This window comes from Haliotis cracherodii, unplaced genomic scaffold, assembly GCF_022045235.1.
Source record: "Haliotis cracherodii isolate W230 unplaced genomic scaffold, xgHalCrac1.p SCAF_9, whole genome shotgun sequence".
In the NCBI taxonomy this organism is placed as follows: domain Eukaryota; kingdom Metazoa; phylum Mollusca; class Gastropoda; order Lepetellida; family Haliotidae; genus Haliotis; species Haliotis cracherodii.
In genome coordinates this window covers 19,555,727-19,582,784 of record NW_027266343.1, presented here as the reverse complement: position 1 = coordinate 19,582,784, position 27,058 = coordinate 19,555,727, and the positions used below count along the sequence as shown (strand labels likewise).

General features: G+C 35.4%; 1 protein-coding gene across 1 annotated transcript; it reads right to left on the bottom strand.

Annotated features, from left to right (window-relative positions):
* Positions 1-1,637: 1,637 nt before the first annotated feature.
* On the bottom strand, positions 1,638-26,364 carry LOC139452729 (M-phase inducer phosphatase-like). The gene is made up of 16 exons (XM_071234305.1): positions 25,797-26,364; positions 25,316-25,410; positions 23,104-23,155; positions 11,437-11,499; positions 11,107-11,146; positions 10,639-10,797; positions 10,337-10,477; positions 9,820-9,942; positions 9,429-9,521; positions 9,061-9,246; positions 8,575-8,685; positions 7,865-7,927; positions 7,006-7,104; positions 5,957-6,090; positions 5,041-5,158; positions 1,638-3,746 (listed from the first exon to the last, which is right to left on the bottom strand). The coding sequence occupies exons 1-16, from the start codon at positions 25,976-25,978 to the stop codon at positions 3,609-3,611; spliced, it is 1,797 nt and encodes a 598-aa protein (XP_071090406.1). The 5' UTR covers positions 25,979-26,364; the 3' UTR covers positions 1,638-3,608.
* Between the last annotated feature and the right edge of the window lie 694 nt (positions 26,365-27,058).

Below are 27,058 nucleotides of genomic sequence, written 5' to 3'. Positions count from 1 at the left end.
ATCGAGCATGTCTGGGACATGCTTGGACAGCAGTTACGTCAACGTCAACAACGTCCTACCACTGTCCAAGAACTTGGTGCTGCGTTGCAACAGGAGTGGAATCACCTTGACCAAAATGACTTGGGACGCCTTGTTAGGAGTATGCCACGTCGTATCCGTGCCTGTCTAGCCAACAGAGGAGGGTTTACCCGTTATTGACTTTGCTTTCATGTCATGGCAACTTTGCTGTTTGACCCTGGGTTTGGTTTTGCCCTTAGTATGGAAAATCTGTGCTTCATCGGCAGTACCAAAGGTGTGGAATAAATTGACAAATGTTCCCTTAATGTCTTTTCGTCATTTGTTTCCTCTTTGGGTTCACAATTTCCCTGTCATAAATCTTGTAAATCCAATATCCCCTACTTTTTTTTAATAGTATATATAAACACGATCTGTTCTGTCTTGGATTTACAGCAATACCCTTAGAGGGCAAGTGTTTGACATTTGTACTGTCAGCTAAATGTGGGTCAGTCAGCCCAAAGTGATGCAGGCTACATACATGAAATATGTTTAATACTAAAAAACCCGAATCATAATTGGGGTGAATGAGGTATTCAAACCCATGACCAGCAGATACTGTCAGCTAAGGGAACAACTCTGCACAGCATATGACAGAGGGATGCAGGACACATGACACATGTGGCAATAAACTCGGGCTTCTGCATGACAGATAATTGAATGAACACACAAATCACCAGGCCAAATGTACATCCAGTACCCACAAATGTTGAGAACGGATGCAGAAAAAGGACAGGAACATACAATAATATTCATTGTACCTTCTGCGCATCAAGAGCAATTATGGGTGTCTGTTTGGGGTTTAAATGATACAGCAAGGTCACTATACAATATGTATCACGATACATAGGTCATGATATGATATGTATAGCAATATGCATATTTATATCAAATCGCATGGAAAGCTAGCTGTAGACCAGGGTTCGTAGCAGTAATATTTAGTAGTGGACAGGAAGCGACAATCACAACACATTTTACCACATTGGACTGACAAAAACGATCATTAAATGAGCAGTAAGTAACCTTTTTTAGCAAGTGTATTGTCGTGTATCGAAACAGAAAAGAATGGAACATGAAAACTCACAATGCATCGTTGTGGTGTGTCATTTCATTCATCAATCAGGACCACTGTCCACGTGATCACTGATTCATTCCAGGCTCTAAATTAATTATCTAAATGTTCAGTACACTACAGCATTTCATTACCTTACAGGACCCTCATATTGCATGCAAGGACCCTTAAAATTAATTATTGGGTCCCCTGGATCCCCACTTCCATAAGTCAAGGTAAAACACTGCCAGACTGCCTCATACTTGTCAAGAAAGTAGTGAGTGAATGCTGTTCAATGCTGCACTATTCCAGCTTTATCACAGCAGTCAGTAAATAAATAAGTCTGGGTCAGACACACCACAGACAGACTGACCATGCTTCAGGATACAATAACACAATCAGCCAGGTCACACCCAACTCTTTTGTTGGCTCTTATGACAATTCATGGCAACCCATTCTGTTCTGGAATCTCACCGATGTGTCTATACAGGACAAAAACATACATAGAATGAAAATTATTTTTATTGCCGCAATTTCCACCATGTACATACTCTCTTAGTTTTGTTTTATTTTATGCTCAATAACAAGTGGTTTATGCTATGTGTGACCAAGAAATACATTCACTGGTCAAGGATAAAAAATGAAAAGAATGAATAAAAGCCAATCAGAAGCTTCATGTACAGGCATAAGCCAATGGTCTCTATCATAAAACTGTGAGTACACGCTTAAAAAACCCATCTTATTGTCGTCAGTTTGTTGTGGAGCCAAACATCATAATCATTTGTCAACTTGATTCATAAAACACTATCACACGACATATGTACGCGAACAATAAATATAAAAAAATCAACACCTACCATAAACGCCTACACGAAAAACTACACTGGATACTATAAATAAAACATCAAACATGAGAAATTGATCTTCTACAGTTGACTGATACAGTCTCCACAAAATCCATAAAAAACGTCCTAAAAATCTGGTAGTATCTTGCATTGCGATATTCACTTGATGTCACAGGTATTACCATTTTGTATTCTTAAAGGTTTTAAAAATCAACATAATTACATGAGAGTTGGTCATGGGACAACACGAAAGAATAATGAAGCTTTCATACCCTACAAATAGCACCATTCACAACAGTATCAATATTAAATACTTCCATTCATATATACATACATCCACACATGTACACAGAGGAAATAGAAAAAAACAGGAATGTTAGGCTTGAAATAGTTGATTTACTAATACATGTATTCTTGCTACACGCTTGAAATATTCCCTCTGGTATTTCATATCACAATTCTTAAAAATAAGAAACAATGACCATCAATTCTTTGAATGTGAAAACTAACATGTTCATTCTCATACTCAATCTGTTGCATAGATTCAATAACTATGAGTGTGAACGAGTGTTAAAGCTTCTTTGAATGGTTTTGAGGTTTTTCATGTTGAATGTGGGAGGGAAGCTACAAGTGACATAGGTCACAGATGTTTATCACAAGGATATGAAACCAAAACAATGGGTATGTGCTGACAGACCAAGGATCAAAGTCAGGTCAAATCTGATCCCACAACCAGCAGATCCTGGCACAGCTAAGGGAACTAACTGAGACATTGTAGATCCTATGTCCTAAGTGTATGAATGTTGCATGTCCTCAATCTGCAGTTTTGGGACTCACAACATTTATCTAAAAGGGACATATTATCCATAATTTCAGGTGTAAAATTGGTCATACATATGAACCATTTTCATTTTCAGATGCATAAAATATGAAAGGGTTTTTTTTATAAATAGACTTTAAGTCAAGTGATTATTCTAATTCTAACGAACAAAACAAGGTCTTTCCCCATTGTTCATCACAGAACAGCATGAGGCTAAATAGAAAACAATAGGCTAAAACTGAGCAATACAGATAAAAGATATATCTGCACTCAGTTTAAAAAATATAATAAAAAAAACTTTACTGCCCTTCATTATGTTGCTTATGTGGTTCATGTTTCAAAACTATATATTTTGTTTCATTGTTATGTTCAGAGGGAAGGGTCTACCCAACACACAAAGAGTGTAGTTTCAAGCCAACATTGAAAGAAATAAGACATGACAGATAGAAATGGAAATGTAATGAGTGACAGATAAAGCAAAAGCGAGTGATTGACAGATAGGTACTTTGACATCATGGTATACATTTCATCGGATGTCAGAGATTTGGCATAGAATACCACTATGTACAAATAATACTTTCACAATTGATGTGAAATTGATGACATTTATACACACAACATAAAATTACAGAAAACAAAAAACAACATTAATTAACAGACTGTGAGCACTTTCAGTGACTGCAGTCCATTGGAGTGCAGCGTCATTTGACCAACATAATAAGTCATCGTTCACAAACAAATGAAAGACTTGTTTGTCAACAATGATCAAGTAACAAACAATGCAGATTTGCAAATAAATAGTTTTCACTAAAGTCTACTGGATTTGTGAAGAATGATACTAGAATTTTAGTGTCCGTAGGCCTGTTCGATGTCCCTTTTCTCCTGCCCAGGATTTTGACTTTGCTCGGAAGTGCCGCAGGTCATGACTATGATCTTTATGAAGCATGGGCTTATATGTCTGTGGTTCACATAGTTCCTGAAAGGGGACAGAGAAACATCATAAAACTGAGTTCATAGAGAGTACAGTGTATGATCTGTACATCTAAAAGTTTCATCAAACTAATGATAAGAATAAAAAACAAACTGTTTTTGCATTGTTTTCCAGGTAATGACTTGCTGTTACTGTCAGCATGGATTTTCCAATATTTCTTGCAAACATACTGATTACACAAAATTGTAATCATTTAAATAAAATAATATGTCATCATAACAAGAAACATATGAGGGGACTCAGATCCAGATCCATGGAGGATTCTCAGATCAATGGCCGATTCCACTTATGGGGGAGATATTGGCGCATGCTCAGATCTTTGGCAAATTATCATATAGTATTAATAATTGGCAATTTCTATGGGGCTAAAAGTTGCATTGATTTGTATAACAGCAGACTTTCGATAACCAATGTTGTGATTTCTCGGGAATATTATTATCATTTTATCTTTGGGATTGCATTTTGGTACCTTTCTTAAAAACGTTCCCCAAAGATTCAACAGAGAAGAAATTTCCTAACACCTTCTGTATATTCACCTGATTTGACGGTGTTGACAAAATCCTGAATATTTTCACCCTTGCCCATTTTGCATTCAGAGGCTTTATGCGAGTAGTTTCTTGAATTTTTGGAAAATAATTTCGAAATGATTCGGCATTAGGGTCTTTCGATACTGGTTTCTCCCTCTACCAGCATGAATCTATCATAAGAAAACCTTCTTTTTCTATGGTGTCTATCGGTAATAGACGCTAAACTTACATGACGTCACCACAGGCAAGGAGTCATCTCAAGCATGATGTCATATAACAATTGAACTGATTGTCCGTTCATGGATAAAACATCATTGCAAACATGACGTCATATAACAATGAGAATCTGCCAAGGATCATAGAGTCCTACATATGTGCCCAAGTTCCTTCACTATGACAATTCCAGAGAAGTTCAGCTTATTTGTATATTCAAATATGCAGTTTGAGAAAAAATTTGAACATAGTCAAAATTTATTGATATAAATAAGTGGAAAATATGTGCTGAAGCCCAAAACAAACTTAACAAAAACAAAAAGTTTTTACATTTTGTACATCAATGGCTGAGTAATGTCCATAATTAAATATGTATTTTAGCTGTGGTCTTTCATCCTTTATTTTAATAAGTAAATTTCTTAAAAGAATTGTCCATCTTGCTTTTAATTATCTGTAAAACAAGTAATAAACCTGTGCTTGCCTAACCATGAAAATAATGTTCTGATATTTAAAAAGAAAAAGAAGTGATTTGATCATACCTGGTGCTGTTCATAGAAACACTTGTATCCGCCCTCTAGGAGGTACAACTCTGGGTAGTTCAAAAATGGGTAGACGTCCTTGTTGACCTCACGATCTCTGTTACGTAAGAACCGAGATCTGTGGACATAAAACACTTATTATTAATACTGTGATGATTAATGATCAGTAAACTCTGAATATCATACATTATCTCACTATCAGTTCAACAATGCTGCAATCTCAACAGACGACCAAGCATATGAAGGTTCTTTGTGACATAACTTGATACAGTATACAAATAACCTTAATCTTTATTTCCAAAACTTCTTATTGAAACATAGCCCACTTTGAAAGTAACAGTAAACAGTTTGTACTTTGTGTATATAAAGATTATTATAAGAGCATGTGTGTAATACAAATTTAACAAAACGAGTGTCAGAATTCTTGTATTTCCCGACAAGCGAGGTTAATAAATTCCTTATAACCCATTATTTCATAATCCTTTTGTGCTACCCTTTTGAAAAATGCACTGATCACGACCACTGTCTTAGAAAACCACAATGGTCGAACGACAACAACTATCTTCAGCTATGACGTCGTTTCTAGTGTGATGTCATTCCGACTTTATGTCACAATTATATCATTCGAATGACATCAACAATAACGCTGGAATGAAGAAAGCAATACAGTGGGGCGCATGGAGTGCTATTTGCACTAGTGCACATGCAATTGTTGTGAACTCTGTTATTTCTAACCCTACGGGTTACAAATAATAAATATATACAGTAAACTATGGTCATGACAGAGACAAAGTTAATCCTCAAAAAGACTAATTGGTCCACATAATTGCTAATAATGTCATGTCTGGAATAGACTGTTGTTTATTCTACTACTAATAGAGTCCACTAGTGACAAAACATGTAATAGTCTACTTACAGGTTGGGCCCTCTTTCTGATGAAAATTCACAGTGAAATATAACTATTTGTCGCTTGTTGGGATCAGAAACCATAGCAGGCTTGTTTATAAATTCTTCTAGGATGGAATCTTTGGTATACAGATTCTTTGCTTTCTGAAAAATGAAAAAAGTCTATTTGTTACAGTGAATCATATACTGGCAGTTTGTCCTGATGTAAAACTATGGACAATTTATAAGTATAACTAGAACAAACCTTTTCACATTGAAACACATTGATAAAAAGACAAAATAGTACATAATCAATTGGATTGTGTCAGGCTTAACATCTAGCCAAAGGTGTCTGGATGTGATTCTTGGGCTGACTGTTATATAAGCATTCTTTCTTACACAAGTGCTCAAGTATGCCTGTGTTGCTTCTATTTGTGGAAATTGAATTCTGTCAATATAATTTCATTTATTACAATTGTTAATAAAAAAAGAACTAGAAAAAATATTAAAAAAAGATACTGACGAATGTCAGATTTGAATTCTTTTCTGAACACAAAATCCTTAAGAATGAGTGAGTTTGGTTTACGCCGCTTTTAGCAGTATTCCGGCAATATCATGGCAGGGCCACCAGAAATGGGCTTCACACATAGTATCCATCTCAGGAACTGAACCCAGGTCCTCGACGTGATGAGCGAACGCTTTAACCAATAGGCTACCCGACTGCCCCTTTAAGAATGATGTGAGGTGAAATGGGGTTTAACATTGTGTTCAAGATTATTGCACTTATATATAGCGATGTGCATGTATGTGTATGTGCGTGGCTGCTTGTACTAGTCCGAAATAATGCCAATCATATAGTGCTTGCCTTCTGAGTTACCATGCCACAGTTTAACTTGTATACTGACTCCTAGCCGACCAGTCCTTGTTTTAATTCTTTAATGCCGAGCACAAGGCAGGGTAAAAACAAGTACCATCTTTTAACGCTCTAACCACTAGACCATGGAGGGGTAAAAAATGAGGAGGTATTATGCACATCAGATGAGCAAAACAATATTACCACATATTATCTCTGCAACATACCTGTATATGGCCTCCCTGATACTCGTATGGATACCGACAGTCCACGATACAGAAGTCACTCACTATGTGGTCAAACTCATGGTTCAGCACACGACTCATCTACAAAACAAAGACATGGTCACTGAAACTAGTGGATACCACCATTACAGGACTCTGTTTAGATATATGAAGCATACGTGAGAGATTTCAAAGTTGTCAATGAACCTGAGACAATTAGGTGTTCAAGTGGGGCTTGATTCAAAGGTGATGATTATGAAGATGTGTCGAAGAGATACTGAAGTAAATTCATAGATTGCTCAACAATGTTGTTGATTGTTACTGTCAGTGTAGGCATGAAGCAAGTTGATAGTTTGTGTGTCATGTCTTGATTTTGTTCACTACATGGGTTGTAGCAAGAATATTCGAACACATGTGTGCAGTCAAATACACTTTCCCATGTAAGCAAAAATGCTGAGTTCAAGATTAAAGTTGGAAATGAGGAAGTAGTCAGTCATTTCAAGAATCGGTCTCATGAAAAACATATAAACGTCAAAATGTTCCATGGTCATGTGACCAGTCCAATGGACAAACTGTATATCGTATAAACTTCACATTTTGATCATTGTTCTTCAGTTAGAATGTATCCAAACCTAACCAAAGCCCTTAGGTTCCCATTACACAAAAAGACATTAACAATTGTTTTTCATTATTAAAAAAACAGGAAAGAGTTTGGTATTGTGTTGGTCTGTCATCAAACTTCATCCAAAAATCAAAAATCAAAAATCAAATGTCCTTCATAGTGGTTTTCTATTTAATTTATCTCTAGTCATTACCCTACCAAGACTAATTACTCATGCAAAGCATAAGAAAGAATACATACTGTTTCTGGAGATATTCCCTTGAGATCTTGATGTTTGCCTGGTATTGTGGGTAGACAGTATGGCTGAAGATGAAGAAATACACACAAATATAAAGCACTGAAACAATCCACATTTTGGGTGGAAAGCAACTGAATATCATGTCTGAATGCTGTTTTCCATAACCAGCTTAATATTGATACGTCTGAGACCTTACTCCCATATTGAGCTGATACACAGCTCTCTCCAAAATTGTTAAAATATGTGCACAAACCAGTACTCATCCATTTTCTAACTTTGAATTAAATCTGATAGTTAGTTTGTTATATAATGGTGTTGTCTTAAACAAACACAAATTTGGGATTCAGCTCTTTTTTACCTGTTTTATCAAAGACAAAACATAATACATGTGGACAGTTTTCTTCAGTGTATTCAATAAAACCTAGTATATATGGCACAACATTACACAGGTTCAAAACAGGGTATGCATCTTCAACTCTCGTCAAGTTTGTTAGATCTTGAACAAAAAGAACCCACAAACTGTAAGTACCAATCAATGAACTAGCAGTAGAAATGTTCCCAGGAAGATAATTCATCCAACAAGATACATTATATACAAACTGAGTTAGGAATTGATTTCAAATAGTGCTTTTTCCTAATTTGCTGCTGTTTTCATAGCTTGCTCTTGCGTGAAAGTACTGCACTGCTAGCATGTGATCACTCTGTTATTTACCTTGGAGCAGTCCCCAATGAGATCAGGCTCATCGTTCAACCTGTTGAGAGCAGATTTAATCTGAGCCTCAGTTTCTGAATGACAGCGATGTAGTTTCATGTATTGGGGTTTCTGAAAGACAAAAGTTGTATTGAGAAAGGCTGCAGTTATTGTGACACTTTTTATTTGTATATATCAAATTACAGCTTTATCATTCATTGGAGAGTGTCAGTTGTTCACACAAGCCTACTGAAATGAGGGAATTGACAGACAACTCAACTGATCAGTTTCAAATAGTTCACTTAGGAATTGGCTTGTATTTTGTGTATGAACTTTAGAACTTGCTTGGATTGAATGTCATCCAAAATGTCATCCAAAATGTCCTCTGTGTTTGTCCAAACTTGGTAATGATACAGGTGATAAAATCATGGAAAAGTCCTGATGCTATTTGTCTCTAGTAAAATCACTGATTTTAACTCTTGTGATGTCCTTGTCACCAAAACTGACCTCTTGAACTGGTGCAACACAAAAAGAAGGCAAATCTGCCATACACTCTGGTCGATGCCTTTTGTTTTGAACCGGTGTTGCTTCATCTCGTGGTCGTTCAAGTCGCTTGTGAGAAAAGGGCCGAGATCTGACATCAAAGGACTGAGATCTTTGCAGGAGAGATTTTCTTGACATTGTTCTCCGTGACTGAAATTATATGTTTCCATGTTTCATCAAATGTGACTAATGATTTGAGGAAGTAAATAAATGAGGTGAAAGTAACCAAATTATGACAACAACATGGCATATATCGGTAGTCCACCAAATCTATGCAGATTTTGCACATCTACAAAACAGACAGAAACACAGACAACAGCGTAAATACTTACAACTGGGGTATCATCATCTTGTACATGGCTGTCCTTGTTGAGGACAGGGGCACAGAACAGACTAGCCATACTATTGGGAACTGGCTCGGTGATCTGGAAAAGTTCAGAAGAAACACTACAGATCTGAAACCTTAACAGATCTTTATAATAACAAAATAATAACAAAACTATCACTTAACAATAGCCCTCTAAGCCAGGGGCTAGTACAAACTAGTGTGGGCTTGTACAAATTTCCCGATTGTTTTAACATGGCGTTTTATCTTAAGCCGGGCTAGGAAAGCTTTGGAGTTTAGTTCTAACCCTGATATATTGTTCTAAGTGTAACCAGAAATCAACTTAGTTACTTGAAACTAAGTCATGACACACTGAAGGAAAGGTCATTGATATTTACCTCTGCAACTTCCTGGTCAAAGACGTCAAGGAACCCATCATCGATATCGTCATCAGTGCTGGCAAGAGGTGATGACTTAAGATGAACAGGACTACCAAATGGTTCACCCCTTTCCTCTGGTGACTACAAACAAGAACAAAATATTGTTATGAAGACCGCCTGTAATTGTGTTTTTTATTTTTTTCAAGAAATTGAGAGAGAAATCAGCATGATCTGAGTGAGATTTTATTAGAATGCCAGCAATATTAAGGTAGGCACAATTAATGATAGATGCCACATACACCCATTACCCATAAATTCCACATGAACCCAACTCAGATGTTACAAGCAAATGAACCCATGAAGATCCGGGTAGAGAATAGGTCTTCAGTAACCCATGCTTGTCGTAAGAGGTGACTAACTAGATCGGATGGTCAGAAACCAAGAAAATCTTCAAAATTAATTTATTTAGAAAGTTTTTTGAGTCTTAAGACAAAACTGGGACTCTTAGTCACGAAATGCTAAATGTTAAATATACCTGAAAGGATTGAGAGAAAGATCTCTTTTTGGACGGAGACTTGACTGGAGAATATTTCTGTGGGGAACATGTGTCTTCATTAATTATTTTCAACTTTCTTGGGGGTACTCCCACTGGTGCAGCAAACAGGAAGCGTTCATCCTGAAACACATTCATAGTAAAATAACATGATGTAAATTGTGCACCAAATAATTTCTAACTGAATATATTGTCATTTGCCAAAAAGTTAACTTAACATATGTGCTTCAAAAATACAGATTTTGTGTAGATTTTCAACAAACAACCATGAGTCAGGTGAGTACCTTTTCTCTGTCAAATCCCAGGCCACTATCCTGTGATGATGTGTCTTCAGGGTCGAAGGCAGGGCGGTCACAGTCCAACATGCATTCACTAGGTTTGGGTGAACAGGAGTTTTCTTTATCTTGGAAGTCAGTTGGGCTGTCAAGACGCATAGTCGGCAGCTGGAAAAGAAAAACAATAAAAAATGCAAAAGAAATTATGCAACCTTTCGTTTTACAATAAAAAATGGGCTTGGTACAAATGTACAATAATAGAGGATTGAACTTGGACAATCCAAGTTTTTGCATTATATGCAAATTCCCTAACTGCTATGCTGCTCAAGTAATCAAGATAACAGTCTGAGACTCAATATCCTAATGATGAATCCCTGGGATTCCTTCCATGTTTACCAGACAATATCACAAATTTCTTTACTAGACAAAAACATTGTAGTATTCCTTTGTAACAAACTACATCCAAGTCATACTTACAGGCAGTGAGTTTATTCTCCTGAAGGCAATAGTTTTCCTTCTGCAAAAAGAAACAACAATTACACATCTATCATTTTCATAATCCACTCCTTGACAAGTGACAGTCCATTTATCTTGATACCAACACCATAACAATTATTATATTTACAGGTTGTCAGCTGTTTACAATTTACTGGACCCTAGGGCGTGTAATAAGACAGTAATAACCCTTAGCATTATTTTACACTATGTCACAACAGTTATCATATAATACTGAGCTTAATAATTTAGGACACCCTAGACAATAGTCCAAGTGATTAAGCATGATGGATGTGACAGGACATTGCTCACTTTGTGTATGCCTCTGGTGGGATGTCTGGGTTGGTCTTCAGCAAACTGCCAAACCGATTCAGGCTGCAACAACAAAAAACACCAGTCAGTAAAACTGTCAAATAGTCAAGTGAGACAGTGAGGTTTGAAATGGGTTCTGTCAAGCAGCATGCCCTCTGCTCAAGAGTTGCACTTCTGCTAACAAGCACCCTCCCTGGTCAGCAGTTGTGTGGACAGACACAAAACATCATTCAGCTGGCCCCATAAATCAAGATGACCGCTCTCTTGTAATGTCCCTAGGGGATATCCTTGGCTATCATTCTCAGACATCCCTCTTTGTTGCCTCATGTTGCTGCTTGAACAAAATTAGTTACAGACAGCATCTGCTTGCAACAACTGAGTGGTCCTTGTTTCCAGTGACACAAATTCAACACTGAAGTTATTACATATTCTGGAGAAACCTATTACTCGTTATCAATGGGTATTTTGCCTACAAAACAGCATTGTATATACCTTTCAAACAGTTCTTCTTGAACTTTGAAATCCTAAATAACTTTTAAATAAATATCTAGTATTACTATCACTTTTAGTAATCATAGTTTTCCTTCATTCAGCATTTCTTGAAATATAAGAACAGACATGAAACATCCAAAAGTAATGCTTGAGTGAGTTTCCCAAGGCTCAGCAAGTGACAGACGCAAAATCCTCCCTACAGGTACATCAAAGCTTTCAGTCACCCAGAACCCAATATTGTCATCTGCATGCTGAGATACTATGAGCAATTGCTTTTAGTTCTTTATTCCTCATAAAATCAGTAACTTGTAAACAGTCATACATGACTTGTTGTCTGCCAGTGGACACAATATTGTCAGGTTGCAGATACAATTATTGTTTTTTGTCACACAATAGACATAAATCTTGGCTCAAATGAAGAAAAGAGCACATGACCATGAGATTAAGGAAACCAAATTAACTGATGGCATGTAATAAAAAAACAAGATATTAATTATCCTGAAAGCAATCATCCTGCCGTTTTGTGCAACTTAGTATGGTTAGAAATAACATGAAAAATATATTAAATCAGCCAAATACAATCAAAATTCTTCTTGATCACATTAATAATTAGTGATGAACAAATATAATTATATCTAAAAATAATAAATATTATTCAAACCTAAAAAGAGCATTTCCCAGGGATTCCATCTTTAGGATCTTGAGTCTCAGACTGTTATCTTCAAATGAACTCATCAAAGATATATTCTTGTAACACAAAACCTCTTGATAAGACAACTAATTGAAGACCAATGAGAATTCCCCAAGTCATGAACAACAAATCTGACACTTGTATGAGGCATGTGAAATATCACAATGTACCCAAAATATCAACAAGTCTGATTGAATATGTAAAAGATCTCACACAGTGCTATGGTTTAATCTCTTGAAAAAGTTCTTAACACCCTCATATGAAAAAGTCAAGCTGTTTGGAACAAGTTTCAAAATGTTTTCAATACAGTTGCCATCTTGTCATTTCCCACCTGGGTAGAAAACAGTCTGGGTTGAATTCTGAATTCAAAAGCACCTGAAATCTGGTAACAGTTCCCACCAAAAGTTTCACACAAGTTGCTCAAGGGGTGAGAAAATCTTGCAACAGGGTGGGAGCAAGGATATGCCAAGGTCACACCCTGGTGACTCTTCACACATCTCATTAACACATTCAGGTTTAATCCCAAGTTTACTTTGAAAATTCCACCAGAAAATTAGTCCCCGGGAACCCTGTGTGATTCAATCAGGCAATGAGTAACAAATCCTGAATAGTGAAATTAGCCTGGACTGAGGTGAGAGAGAGGCCCAGACCTGAGAACGTCCTGCAGAGATCTTTTGTCCTGTGCACCTAGTTAATAGATAATTGTAGCCTTTGACTGCACACTGTCACAGCCATGAGGACAAAAGATTACTGGGTAGGACAATAGCTAATGCTGAAAATACCCTAAAGTCACACAAAAAGGTAGACTGTGTGAGAACCAACTGTAGGTATGTGGTAGGAGTTGGGACAATGGACAATCAGGCTGGGTTAGACCTACTGAGGTTCAACCACAGACAATGGCGAACATTTTTACAAGTGTAATAATGTTGGGACTCAAGATCAAAGGGAGGGAAAAACACTTGATGATACAAAAGATTCATTGGCTTACACTTTTCTCAAAGCTGAATTAGCTTTTTAAAGGTAATGGTGCATGTGTAATTGATCAGTTTGGATGTAACAAGCCATCCCCTTTTTATTACATGAATGTTTACAAATGTTTTGACTCTTTTGGACCAAACAATTTTTTCTATTGATATTGGGTAATTCCAATAATGTCCTACTGGGCTTAATGAAAGAAATTTTAAGATAAAAAACCTAAGTAGATAATGACTGACTAGATCAAATGTAATGTTACAGAATCAAAATATCTTTTGGCTCTTGCCCTTACAGTCTGTCGATAAATATACATCCAGAAATTCAGAATTGTTTTGGTTATTATTTCAAGAGAATCAGACATCACACATGATCTCACTAACACTTCACTGAGTTTTTATCAGTCATTTCAAAAATGTTTTGTCTGACATAATCAACAATCCGGTATGATCAGAAATGAGCACCAAGTCCGATAGATAATGGCATTTGCCGAACACAATGATAAAATCTATCACAAATCTCTGCATTTGAAGATGTCTTCTCATACTTTATTACTATTTAGACTTGAAGAGAGAAATACTATTCCATAGCACCTAGGGCTTCGTTCAACTATGCAATTTTAGTGCTACAATCATCGCAAGTCCATGTCAAAGTATGGGAGTTATAATCAACTGATTTATATATTCCAATATTATGTTATTCTAGTTGCAGCTTTACTATATATTTAAAATAATAAATAATAAATAACGATAAGGGTAGCACAAGCTGATCGCTATTTTGCTGGATATATTTTACGTATGGAACAACATGACCAGTCACCTTCAAGGATCCCACGCTTGCACTCACGAAAACTTGAAAAACATATGAAAGTTTAACTACAACAAATATGACTTTTAACGAGTCAAAGTAGTGCAGTTATGTATCCATTACCTGTCAACTAAAGTTCGTCTCAAGGCATCAATAATGGTAAATCACAGTAAGTTGTGTGATCTACAGATTTTGAGGAAATTAATGTAATGATATTGAATGAAATTTTGAATAAAATTAATAAAATAGGTCACAAACAAGTTCAGATATACAATGAACACCTTTTTTGTAACCAGAGAGTGTAATTACATGATTAATTTGCGTACTTCAGTACGTATTTGTTGACATAGTATTTCCAGTGTTACGTGCTCATGGTAATGTCTCTGCGGTGGGGAAAAAACATCAAAACTCATTATGGCGTGTATAATGCGCACCCCCTTTACACAACTGTTCTTTCGGAAACAAAGTGTGCACCATACTCAAGAAAATATGCTGCTTGAAATCACAATATAATTTTTGGGAAATACGGCTATAAACGAATGTTCGACCATATATGTATGTTGTGATGCATATCTGATACATTTTCAAAATTAACCACCATCGCCTCATGCATATTTTCATCCGTACTAACACTGATACAGCCTTTATCTGGAGCCTTGTAAGTTGATTGGTTTAAATGGATCAGAAAGAAAACAAAGTCAATCTGCTACAACTGTTGTCAGGATATATATATATAACACCAAATGTATACTGTTTCAAATGTTTCAGCAGGTTAATATTAAGTTTCATGACATTCCACCATTTGATATGTTCACTCTATATATTACACTCTATAGTGTCACATCAGTGGTAGCAACAGGACATCACAATCCAATATTTCTTACTTCATGAAAAAGACCCCATGGTGGGATTTCTGACACTCAAAAAACCTTTCCAGTCCCTCTTCAAATTATCTGAACCATCAGATTACATAACCACTTTTGTAATCTGCCCAATCTACAATGGTGAACAACCTACACTAAGCCAGTGTTACATCTGCTATAGTTCTAACCCAGTGGTGTAAAGCATGTTTCATTTCTATCATCATTACAACATGATTAAAGTGAGTTATCAAGCCCCAGATCTGCCATAATTTGGGTCCCAGCCATCCCTGGAGGAGGGGAGGTGGATAGATAACCAGACCTAGCTGCCATAGCCTACCACCCACTGGTTCAGGTTGGCTTCACTAGAGTTAGGTAACCAGGGGCTAAATGATCCTGGGAAATTACCACCTAGGCTGGATAGGGGCTGGATTGAAGCTGACTAGAACCTTGCTGGGGACGACCCCCATGAGGTGGTCTTTGTTACTTTGTCCTGGGGTCTGAGTCTTGTAAACAGGGCTAGAGTCATCATTGCATGACAAATGGCTTTTTGAAAAGTCCTCTGCTACTCCAGAATCGTTCACACCGAGCTCCTGATAGCTCCAGAATGAAGCAATACTGGCATTTGGCTAAGCTTTCAACACAAGAGGACTTTTAGATTGGGGATGGAGGTAGTCATTTGGCTGGGTGACTGGACGGACAATGTCATAAACTTGAATGGAACAATACTAGATTGGAGAGAAAGGAAATGGAAATATTGCCTACTTCTGAACTAATCCCTGTTATTTGCAGAGCTGTCAGTGTAACACACTGTAATGTTGAACCAAAAAAAGTTCAACCCAACACTGGCTTAAGTAGCATTAATTCACCCAAAACCTGCAAATACCTATTTTCCATGAAACAGTATCTATCCTGTAAAATAATTGCCATTTTCTCTTATAGATCTGTCAATTCTCTTCAGCACTACTACATATTGCACTACATAAATCAACACAAATGACATGCTATCAATGAATATTGACACCTATCAAACATAAAAAAAAGTTTATTTTCACAGCTAAATCAAGCATGCTGTTACCCAAAAACTGACAACATTGATAAAGTATGACAAAACGTTTACACTGTTTAGATAAAGATATTCATTTATCAGAATACATGACCCAGAAACATCACAAAGCTTGTTGCCTCTACAGCCTTGCAATAATAAATCTCCATGTAATGTAGTAAAAGTACCAGAAATAGCAAGTTTCTCAAATGAGGTATGGCTAAATTGGACGTATTCCCTGTTGGAGTCAATCTCATCCTTAATGAATGCCTTGGTCTCTGGAGAAGGATCAAAAGAGATCATTATATAAGCTTGTCAGTTTTATTGAGTGGCTGTATTTCAGGGTTTATGGAAGAAGTGTTCAGAGAACATCATCAAATGGCTCTGCGTAACACATTTCATTTATGAACACTTAACATGATTTGACACACTTGTGATAATTGAAACAGATTGCAGTTCATTTCCTCTCATATACTTTACTTTAGTTGGAAACTCTTATATTTACCTAATAGATTTCTTTATGACTCTTGTTTATTGCAAAGGTTGAATTTCAGTGATCGTGTTTGAATGGCTACTGATGAAAAGCAAATAATTACTCAATGACTGTTGTATAACTAATTATAGAGATACAAATTGATTATTAACAACAGTTTGGTGGTTTTATTAGACAAGTACCTTCTGTTTCATTTTTGTTCAGTACTCCAAAATTCATTGAGTAGTGTCATTGTTGCACAATATCATGTCCTCACATGATTTATTGCAGTCAAATAAAATTTGTGAAAAGAAATATTTCATTTTCTCCTGTCATCATAATATCAATGTGTAAAAGCAAAGAAACTCAAATGACCAAAATATTTTGTATTGCTTGTAGGGAGGCATATTATTGGTCAAATCCATTAAGATGGTGTAAAACAACACTTGGCAATGCATGGACCCATCTCTGAAGGAACTTAATTTGACAACTAATATTTCCTGCCTTCTACTGAAGATAAATTGCAATTCAATGAAGATTACTCTAGAAATAACTTTAAGGTAGTTGTCCCTATTGAAAATAGAGCCATCTGGCATTTTATAATTGGCTGAAACACTATCTGTGGATTGTGAAGATATGACCACTGTCTGGACATGAACCTTTGTCCTTGCAGTGATGCTGACCGGGTTAGTGGACAGATAGTGGACAGTGGTCAGTGATAGTGGACATAGCTGACCGGAACTAGGAACATCAAAGAACACCTGCTACAATGACCTTTGCCCCATGACCCCAAATCAACATATGGACCTTAAATACCTTTATTCACTATTGCTATTCTTTAATCCAAAACCCTAACTGCAATTGTGCTGTAAGGGGTCCCTGGGTATAAAAATTTGGGTCACATTTCACAATGGAAACAGTTGAGGGTCCTTTGTTCAAAGATAGTTCAAAGACCAGATATGTTTTGTTTCAAGAGGGCAAGGCATAGTCTTTAAAGTTCAGACATAAGAGAAATGAATTCATTGCTAAAACATACAAAGTTTGCAAAATATACTGTTGTTTAGCTTGAGTCTTGTTGACTTGGAAAGCCTCAAAACCTGCCCTAAGTGTAAATACTTCCACTTATGCACACAGAGCATACACAAAATGTTTTTTCTTCATCCCAGACATGAGAATTACGATTAAGCTAAACACCTCTTTAATTGTTAATCTTGAACATAAATGCTCACACTAATTCTTAAAGAAAGCAGACGTCTTTGTCTTTACCTAGTCTAGCAATGAACATGGTTTTAACTTAAGTCTATTATTCTGTAATTAAGCAAGCAAATATACAGGTGATTAAATGTTTCATTTTTGTTCATGGTATAGCATCTGAGCCCCATTGTGTTACTGGTTAAAGTAGATGATGATTAACTGAGAAGGATTATTCAGAACTTTTTACCATTAACATGACTAAGACAAATACTCAGAAACAAGAAACAAATAACAATGAAGACATCTTCTGTGGTTGACAAAAATTCATGAATTCATGAAATTATTCTAGGCAACAGTATCAGCAACAAAATGTAGTGTTGAGCTTAAGCAACACATGACGACATGGTACAGAATTTTTTCAAAATTTAATTGTTACTGGTACATATAAGAAACATCATCTCAGCTGAAGAGTGCAAAAGGAATTTGTCAAAGTCATGGCAGAAAAAAATATTGGATCAATCCCAAAATTCAAACCACATTTACCTCAAGGAACAGAATAGTTTATAAGAAATGGGAAATAAATTAAATTCTTGTATTATGAATTTGATCGTTATACAAACTTCGTCTTGAAAATTGCCTGGATGGCAGGTTTCTCTGATGACATAGAACACAACAAACCTGTGGACACACTTACCTTCTCGGTGAAAAAGGCAAACATATAAAATCCATCATTCTCTTACCAATATCTACACATAAATGATTCTCTAAATTCTCTTAGTTTGTATATATACTTGATAAGGGAAACATAATAAACTTAAACTTTCAAGTAGATATTATCAGAAAAGTGTTGCCTCTGGCCATCTAGGTGCTTGCGCATAAAAAAGTATCTTTCCTCTGAAATCAATGACTTTGTGCTTCAGGCTATGAACATGAACAGTGACACTAAAGTGATAGGTGTTTTGGGAATTCCCTGATACACATCTTGCATGTCTTGCAGTAAAACACCTGTCAGGGCTTATAGTGCTTATTGCACCTTACTAAGACATAAATCACACTTCCATCACTTACTCAGACAGTTCATAAACAATCAATTTCATCTAGACAATCATATCAGTGTCATATCAAGGCATATGGCATATTTAGAGTTCCAACTTGAGAGTATAGTATTTAAACATTAAACAATTATTGTGTTCATACATCCTTATTATTTACGAGACAATTCTCTGCTTTTATGCCCCGTAATGTGTGGTTTGGGCATACCTTTTCTCTTGTTGATCCTTCTAATGTTGATAAGGTAAGCCTGAGGTTTCAGATCCAGGGGATATTGTTTCAAGTTCTTTTAGGAATGAACCCAATAAACAATTTTATAAACACTGCAGGAAACAAACTATGAATAATGTGACCAAGCCTTCGGTACTATATAATATAACTATTGTCTTCAATGATAACAACTGTCTTACAGCTGGTACTCATCTGTTTTTATGAAAAAATGATGAGCATGGATAGAAATGAATGTATCCTTTCCTCAAGTATATGCTTAAAGAGACTGTAAAAACACCTCGTTTTGAATAGTTTCATTACTTTTCCTGTTTGCTTGAGATACAGCACTACCCAAGGGTTATTAATTTATCAATACTTTTTGCAATATGGTAATGATGACAATAAAGGTATTATTGTAGTATTCATGGAGGATTTGGGCTACATATTAGATCTAAGGACCCATTAAATCTTGCATTCACTACTATGACCAGGCACCAATGTATTAGTGATATAACTAATAATTTCCAAAGTTTATCGCTTCATTAGTCAAATACAAACAATAACTTGGAAAATATGGACAAATAACCTTTAAAGTATATCAATAATATCGGTTAAGTTGTTTTGTGTGTGCATTTCTATGTATTGAAATCTATTTTGTGAAAAAATTTAGGTGAAATATTATGCTGTCCACGGGAAATGCCAAGGCCCTAAAGAAATCAGACCATTGCAATTTAATCTAAACTTACCAGCACCAAATATGCAATCAATTGAAAACCAGTCAAGTGAATCTCAAGATTTAGCACCTTCTCAATAGCTGCTCAGTGAGGTGTGATGTGCTATAAACATAACCTGGAGCTAATTGGGCTACCTGTGCCAAAAATTCACACCTTCCACAAATAACAATGCATTGTGTAAGTCTGGCTCATGAATAAGGCAAATGAATGGTCAGCCATGACAAATATGCTTTTAGAAATATCTCGCCAGTTTCACTACAGCTGAAATTAGGAACTAAATATGCTCATTCTTGATACATAGAAAAAAACAACCAAGATTGTTGAATGGATAAATTTGGTTTTAAATGAACATATGTAAAGATTTATAGATATACTTTTTAAAGTTCATATAAGTAGCATTTTCAGATACTCTGATGATACAGTAGCATAATCCCTGTATGTCCTTCATATTCTTGAAATATACCAACTTGAACAATCGCAAGGATAATGAACAAGTGCACTGCCAACCAAAAACATAAATGGTGCACTAAGAGCAAGAGATGTACCCAAGATAATTTTAAGTTTACATAGTGCAACAAGTACTGACATTCTGAACTAATAATTCCATTTAAAAGAAAAAAACTATTGATTTCTAGGCTAAACAATTACTGCCTGAGCTATTGAAAGCGCTAGATCAAATTCCACAGCTGGCCAAGACAGCTGGTGCAGGCTCAGAACTGGTTCAGCTTTTGTTACTGACTGACATAAAAAAAAGAGGACTAAGTCATTCACCCTTCCACACACCACCTGGACATACAAATTTCAGCTGATGCTGACAAAAAATGTATCAGATTGGAAATGACAATTCACCAGAAAAATGAAGAATATCATGTATTAAATTTAAAAATACTAATGTCCTATATTTTGAATACTAAATTCTAAATGACCTTGTTTTTAAAAAAGGACAATCAATTTCATTCCGTTACAGCTTTCAAAGGTGAGCAGCAATGTCAACTGAAGAGATGGTAAAATCCAATCAGTATTTCATGACAATGAATTCTTTTAATATGTATTATGACACCTAACATTTATGTTTTTTAACAAAAGATTCAAAACTATTTGAGAGCAATACATCAATAATTTATGAAGAAATTGGTATTAGAGTTTACATAAAAGAATGACATAAATTTGACATGTATTTCTTTTGAGCATTTGAAAAGATACCAACAATGGCAGCTCATTATATTCTGTATGGCAGACGTTTAATTGAACACTCCCAACAAAGGTACAATTAAAGTCTATAGATGTTCATCACGACGTAATTACAGCCTACCAAATTGTTAAAAGATAAATGCCTTAAAGAGTAAATTGAGAGATGATACCATTCTAAAATCATTAGTAAACTGTTCACATCATAATAACTACTTAGGAATAAAAGGAATAAGTGTGTTTTCTGTGCAACATCAATTTTACAATAGAAGCTTAACAAATTGTATCATGTATTTTTGATAGCCATAAAATTCTCCACATTGTAGGTGTACTAAGTAGTTAACGCTGTGATGCAACATGGTAACACTTCTTTAATTGCTTAATTGCACAACATCAGTTCCATGGCTTATAATGGCATATATCATTTAAAATATATTAGGTATACATCTTTCCAAACTCTTATTTTCAAGAATATTTATATCAAAAGAAAATTGGTAATACTAATATATACAGGATTTTTAACTGTTTCAGTTTTTCATCAAATATTATGTCAAGGAAGATGACATTTTCATTAGCAGGGAACTATTTCTGCATACTTTACTCTTTTTGCCATTTGCAATCAATTTCATAGATAACAAAATAAATCAGCACAACCAACCTAAACACAAGAGAAAACAATCAAAATGTGAGATCAAAGGGTTTTGCTGCAGTAGCAATTGTACAGGTAATTATCATTAGACAAACAGAGGAACCAATCATCTGGGTAGCTAAAGCTTAATTAACAACTTGATTACTTAACAAACTATCAGGAGTCAAAAAGAAAACGCTGAGACAAATCGGTTGAGTTTCAGGTGAAAAAACAATAGTATTGTTGACTGACTGCAATGCGAACTTATTTGATGTGTTAAACACACATAATTCTGATAAGGATTGTGTTATTGTACTCTCACTTGTGGGCTAATTAGCCACTGAGAGGTTGTAATACTTTCACGGGTATAATTAATCGAGGAACAACATGCCTCATTGTTATTGTTAATTGCAATACATTATATACTCTTATTTCAGTTATGTTTATTGCATGACAATAACGACAATAAAATCCCTCAAAATAATTCAAAATATTTAAACAAGACAATATATTGCATCTAATCATTGAAATGACTTGTAGTAATGGCAACATTTCATCTACACTTATTATATATCATTATATATTATAAGAAGAATAGGACCCTTCAAACTTAATTAGCGCCCATGATGGCCTACTTGGTCCATGAACAACTAAACAATCCTTGCAAACACTAGATGCCAATACACCTGTTATAACCAATCATTGAATGAAGCTTGTAAATTACACCCAAAAGTGTGTTATTTACATTTATTGCAATCATATTTCATTGTTACGTTTTCAAGTAGTTTTGTTGAGGCTTAGTACCCCATAGACAATAAAGACAATTATGAAGATGTGTCATAGAGGAAAATATGTAATAGGGTTTGATTGATAGGTCTAGGTAGAGTGACCACACCTGTCACAATTGCAAGTGACCACAAGCTGAGACAAGACTGACCAGAGTCCAGTCTGTCATAGACTTGTTAGCAGGTCACAGAGACCAGTGTGGTGGCCATCTGCTCTGCAGGATGGTTTGACCAATGACTGGCATCCACACATGGCACACACTTGTCAGCACTTTTGTTCTAATGTACAGACACCTGATACCACCAACAGTGCTGCATCACATTTACATGCAAATCAGATTAATTATGTACATAGATAAAGCATCAGGTAATTGCCAACCTCAGTAATTATTTGCAAGGCAAGCTTAAGGAAATGGGTTTTATCTTTTTCTCAAACAAAGATAACACAATGAAATTTTAGCTGCTGTAGGTTAAGTGTTGTCTGGAATGAGATATGTGCAATGGTACAGAATTATTTAATAAACCAAAGTATTTCTCACCTCATTTCAAGTGTTGGTGAGTCAATAGGTGATGGAGAATCGAAGAAGCATCCTGAAAATAATGGAGTCCTTATTCATGAGAAAGAATAATATTCAAAATCAAAGTAACATGAATATATTCCACTTAAAAATAACTGAAAACAGTATTAATGATGAATATCCATATATTTACAAGAACCCTGCAAACACTTCATCACCCCATCGATTTGGGTAATAATAATCTAAATCTGACACATTATCACTATAGTTCCTCAAGAATTGATTCCAAAAAACAAAGACAAGAAGAATGCTTGAACCTTGAGACTGCTGAGGGGAGAGCAACTGGTCAGATATGGTATTAATCCTTGATAAAATATATCTCCCTTGTCACAGATTTGTAAAGATGAATGATACCATGGTATAAGAACAACACAACCGGCAAGTACACAGAAACTTACAAGAGAAATATCAGTTTCATGTGGTCTGATCTGATACCTTCTTTACTTACATGTGTTAGTGGAAACACTGACAAATCCTAACCAGATACTAGACTATATGCTTTTCATAATGTGTATGTCACTAATTATCTATTCAGTTTGGTCTTAATTTTATTGCTCCAAATCTCAAACTCCATTTAGTGCCAAGAACTAACTACACTTGTAATCCTAATTAATAACAGAAAACAGAAAGGAGATAATCGCAACAAAAGACTCAAATGAATTGATGCCATAATTAGTCTAATGACCAACATCCAAATACAATAGACTCGTAAAATAGAAAACAATGGCTCATCAATGAAAGCTTCCTTTTCATAATAGGAGACAAATTTCCTGCTTGAGGATATTCAACTGTTTTAATCTAGCATGTGTGAAATAATGGCAGACACCAAAATCCAGAGACATATGGATTAGTCTACCCGATTTACAACCAGATAATCCCATTCAAACTCGAGTAAACATAAACAAAACTTAGTAAAACAAAGACTCTTCATTGACATTAAACTGTCTGCCCTTTTAAAGACAAGTAGGGCCACCATGGAGACATGGTCAACAGACAGGAAAATAAAAACAATAAAAGGTGTCATGACTTTTATAGATGGGACTCCTTAATGTCAATTTTGCCAGTTAATGTTTATTTTTTGGCGTACCACCATAGACATTAAGGAGTCTGCTCAGTCACTGAATACAAAACTGCTAAGTCTAAACAGGTGGCTGTGCTTTTTAACATCAAAACAGATTGGCTTAGAAACTCTTAACAACTACATCTGGATATTCTTAATCCCAAGGGCATACTGGTATACACAACATATATTCAATACATTTCAGTTATGATGATTTTCATTCATTGTTGATATGTGAATATATCTAGCTTTCTTGTGATCTGAACACGTAGTGTATTACATATGGGTCAGATCTGCAGGAACAATATTGAGACACTTAAATGCAGCCTAAAGAGTGCAAGACCTGTGGTAAGAGATAACAGTGTAGTAAGCTATTCTGCAAATCAGAATAAATCCCTCCTAAATACTCAACATGGCCATAGTAAAATGATTTGGGCTTAAAGCATATGGTTATAGAATTTCACCAAGTCATTTATCACCTTCAATTCCCATATCCAAACATTTTTTTTAATTTTTAGTTAATGTCGTAAATATGAAATAAGATAAAAAAAATATATAAAATAATACCTGCAACAATTTTATATCTAAAATCCCCAACACTGAAAGAAAAGGTAACCAAGATGAAATAAAAATCAATACCTGACAGTAACTTCTCATATTTATTAAATTACGAATGAAGTGATGCTTACTAGAACAACCATATGTAGGAAATGACTAGTTGATCAAAAAAGTTCAAAGAGTGACCTCAGGAACCAGTTAAGGACATATTTAAAATGAGACATTACTTTCTGAACGATACAATTTTAATAAAACATAACCATAAAGATGCACTTTGCATTATCATATTGTGATATGAATAAAATGATAAAACAGACTTATAAATATACTTCATAAATAATAACAAAGTTGAAACCTTTAAATGTCAAATGTTATGATTCTGTTTATATTATCATGATCATAACTGCTTGTATAAATATTCTAAAAAACGTCATTATTGTAATTTAATGAACAAAATCAAAATGACCAAAATATATTAAATAATATACATAGTTAATTAATAATAATTAACATAGTTCATCTAGATCTAGTTAACACCAAGAAGCTTTTTAATACCTGATTCTGTGGATGACATTCGCTCTGGTGTCACCTTAGTTGACCCTGTTGGGGTGTCAATGCTTGACAGTGACAATCGTCTCTTTGGTGTGCCCCTGGAAAGATTTAGTTTCATGCAACTAATCGAACATATACCATTATATATAACCTACAAAGGGTCATTTGATTAACATTCCATCACATTGATGATCATTGATATGATCCCATCATTTTGTTTTCTGCGCTCACATATTCGTAAGCAATAGCGAATGTAACATATTATTTAAAAGCATCGAACTATTTTCAAGGGGAAAAAAATAAAAAAATAAAAACTTTTTTTCATTACATACTAATTCATGAGAATGCTGAAATTACACAATAAATGCATTTGATTGCATTTAAGACTTGTTATGAATTGCTTAGCCGTTTCCACCAATGGTAGACAACTCTGAGGGAACAAGTCATAACATGAACATGCAAAAGTGGGAATAAACAGACATACCTTCCAGTTGATAATTCACTCAAATTCATCGCTAGAGTGCTCATGGGTGAACTGACGGTAGTTTCTTTTCCAATATTCATCGTGTTGGTTGTGGCTAGTGTCCTCAAGGGTAGAAAAGGTCTGGATATACGTTCCGATTTCACAAGGCTTGGTCTTGTCTGTTTCAGTTCTCTGTCACACATCGTTCACAAGTTCCGTTTCTGTTCATGAGCTAAATATCAGTCTGTCCGATTTCACAAGATGTCTCTAGGGTAACTGCATTTAAATCCAGGTACCTTGTCCACTTGATGATCCCTTCCGACTGTGTAGGATTTGTATTAACAACAATTTAGATGGGTGGCTGTAAAAACAATGGACGTCACAGCTAAATCCTTGGCTTGGACACAGACAGATTGCAGTCCACTGTTGGTATATTGCAGGGTGGCTGATTAACGAATGGGAGCGGTTCTCGTCTCCTTCAGGGTGTTATCTTAATTCCAAGCCATCTCTGGGTTCCCTTATAACTATCTACAAACTAAACCAGAAAATAATATAAGGTCACCTGGGATATGCCCAGGCAAAGCTACTGCCGCCTGCAAGTTTGAACGCTCAGCAATTTCAACCAATCAGAAGCGAGTATGCAGTGTTGCTGCAGACGCTTTCTTTGTAAATCTCGGTAGCTAAGAGAATATTTTCCATTTCCGTAGGGTACACAGTGCTTTTTTCGACATTTGAGACCCAAAATGTGTCCCTGATACAAATAACCTCAATTAAAAAAAGTTTGTAAACAACGCAAAACTTATTTTCTTTGTACTATATTCGTCGAAGCATTTGATCAATTAAAGGCACAACCGACCTTCTGCTGATATGAAATGATAAACTTTAACATCTGTGTTGATGCAGGTTATTAAATAATCCACGATTGATATTAGCATATAACCTATATAGGAAGCGAAACAATTGCCAATAATGTAATTAAGTCGCACAGATTAAGTATGTAACTTTAACGCTGGAAAAGTATTTGAATACCTACCAGTGTTCGTCTTACCAGCAAAATAAGAATAAGATTAATAATAATAATAATAATAATAATATCCATATTATGGAATGTGAAAGATATGATGTGTTCAAAATGTATCTTTCTGAAACCAATTTGTTGCATGTCAACGCGATTTACCGTAGTACACATGAGTATATTTTTTAGTTGGTAAACGCCAACATAAAAAAAGTGTTGATTTCCGTTTTTAATGTATTGATAACATAATGCTAAAATAGTTAAATAA

Bases quoted from the DNA above. Each gene is read 5' to 3' on its own strand.
- LOC139452729 (XM_071234305.1), bottom strand. From the start codon at position 25,978: ATGTGTGACAGAGAACTGAAACAGACAAGACCAAGCCTTGTGAAATCG. The intron at 11,500-23,103 runs GTGAGAAATACT...TTGTTGTTGCAG, and splicing joins TCACCAACACTTGAAATGAG to CCTGAATCGGTTTGGCAGTT. The intron at 7,928-8,574 runs GTAAATAACAGA...CTTCATCTTCAG, and splicing joins TCATTGGGGACTGCTCCAAG to CCATACTGTCTACCCACAAT.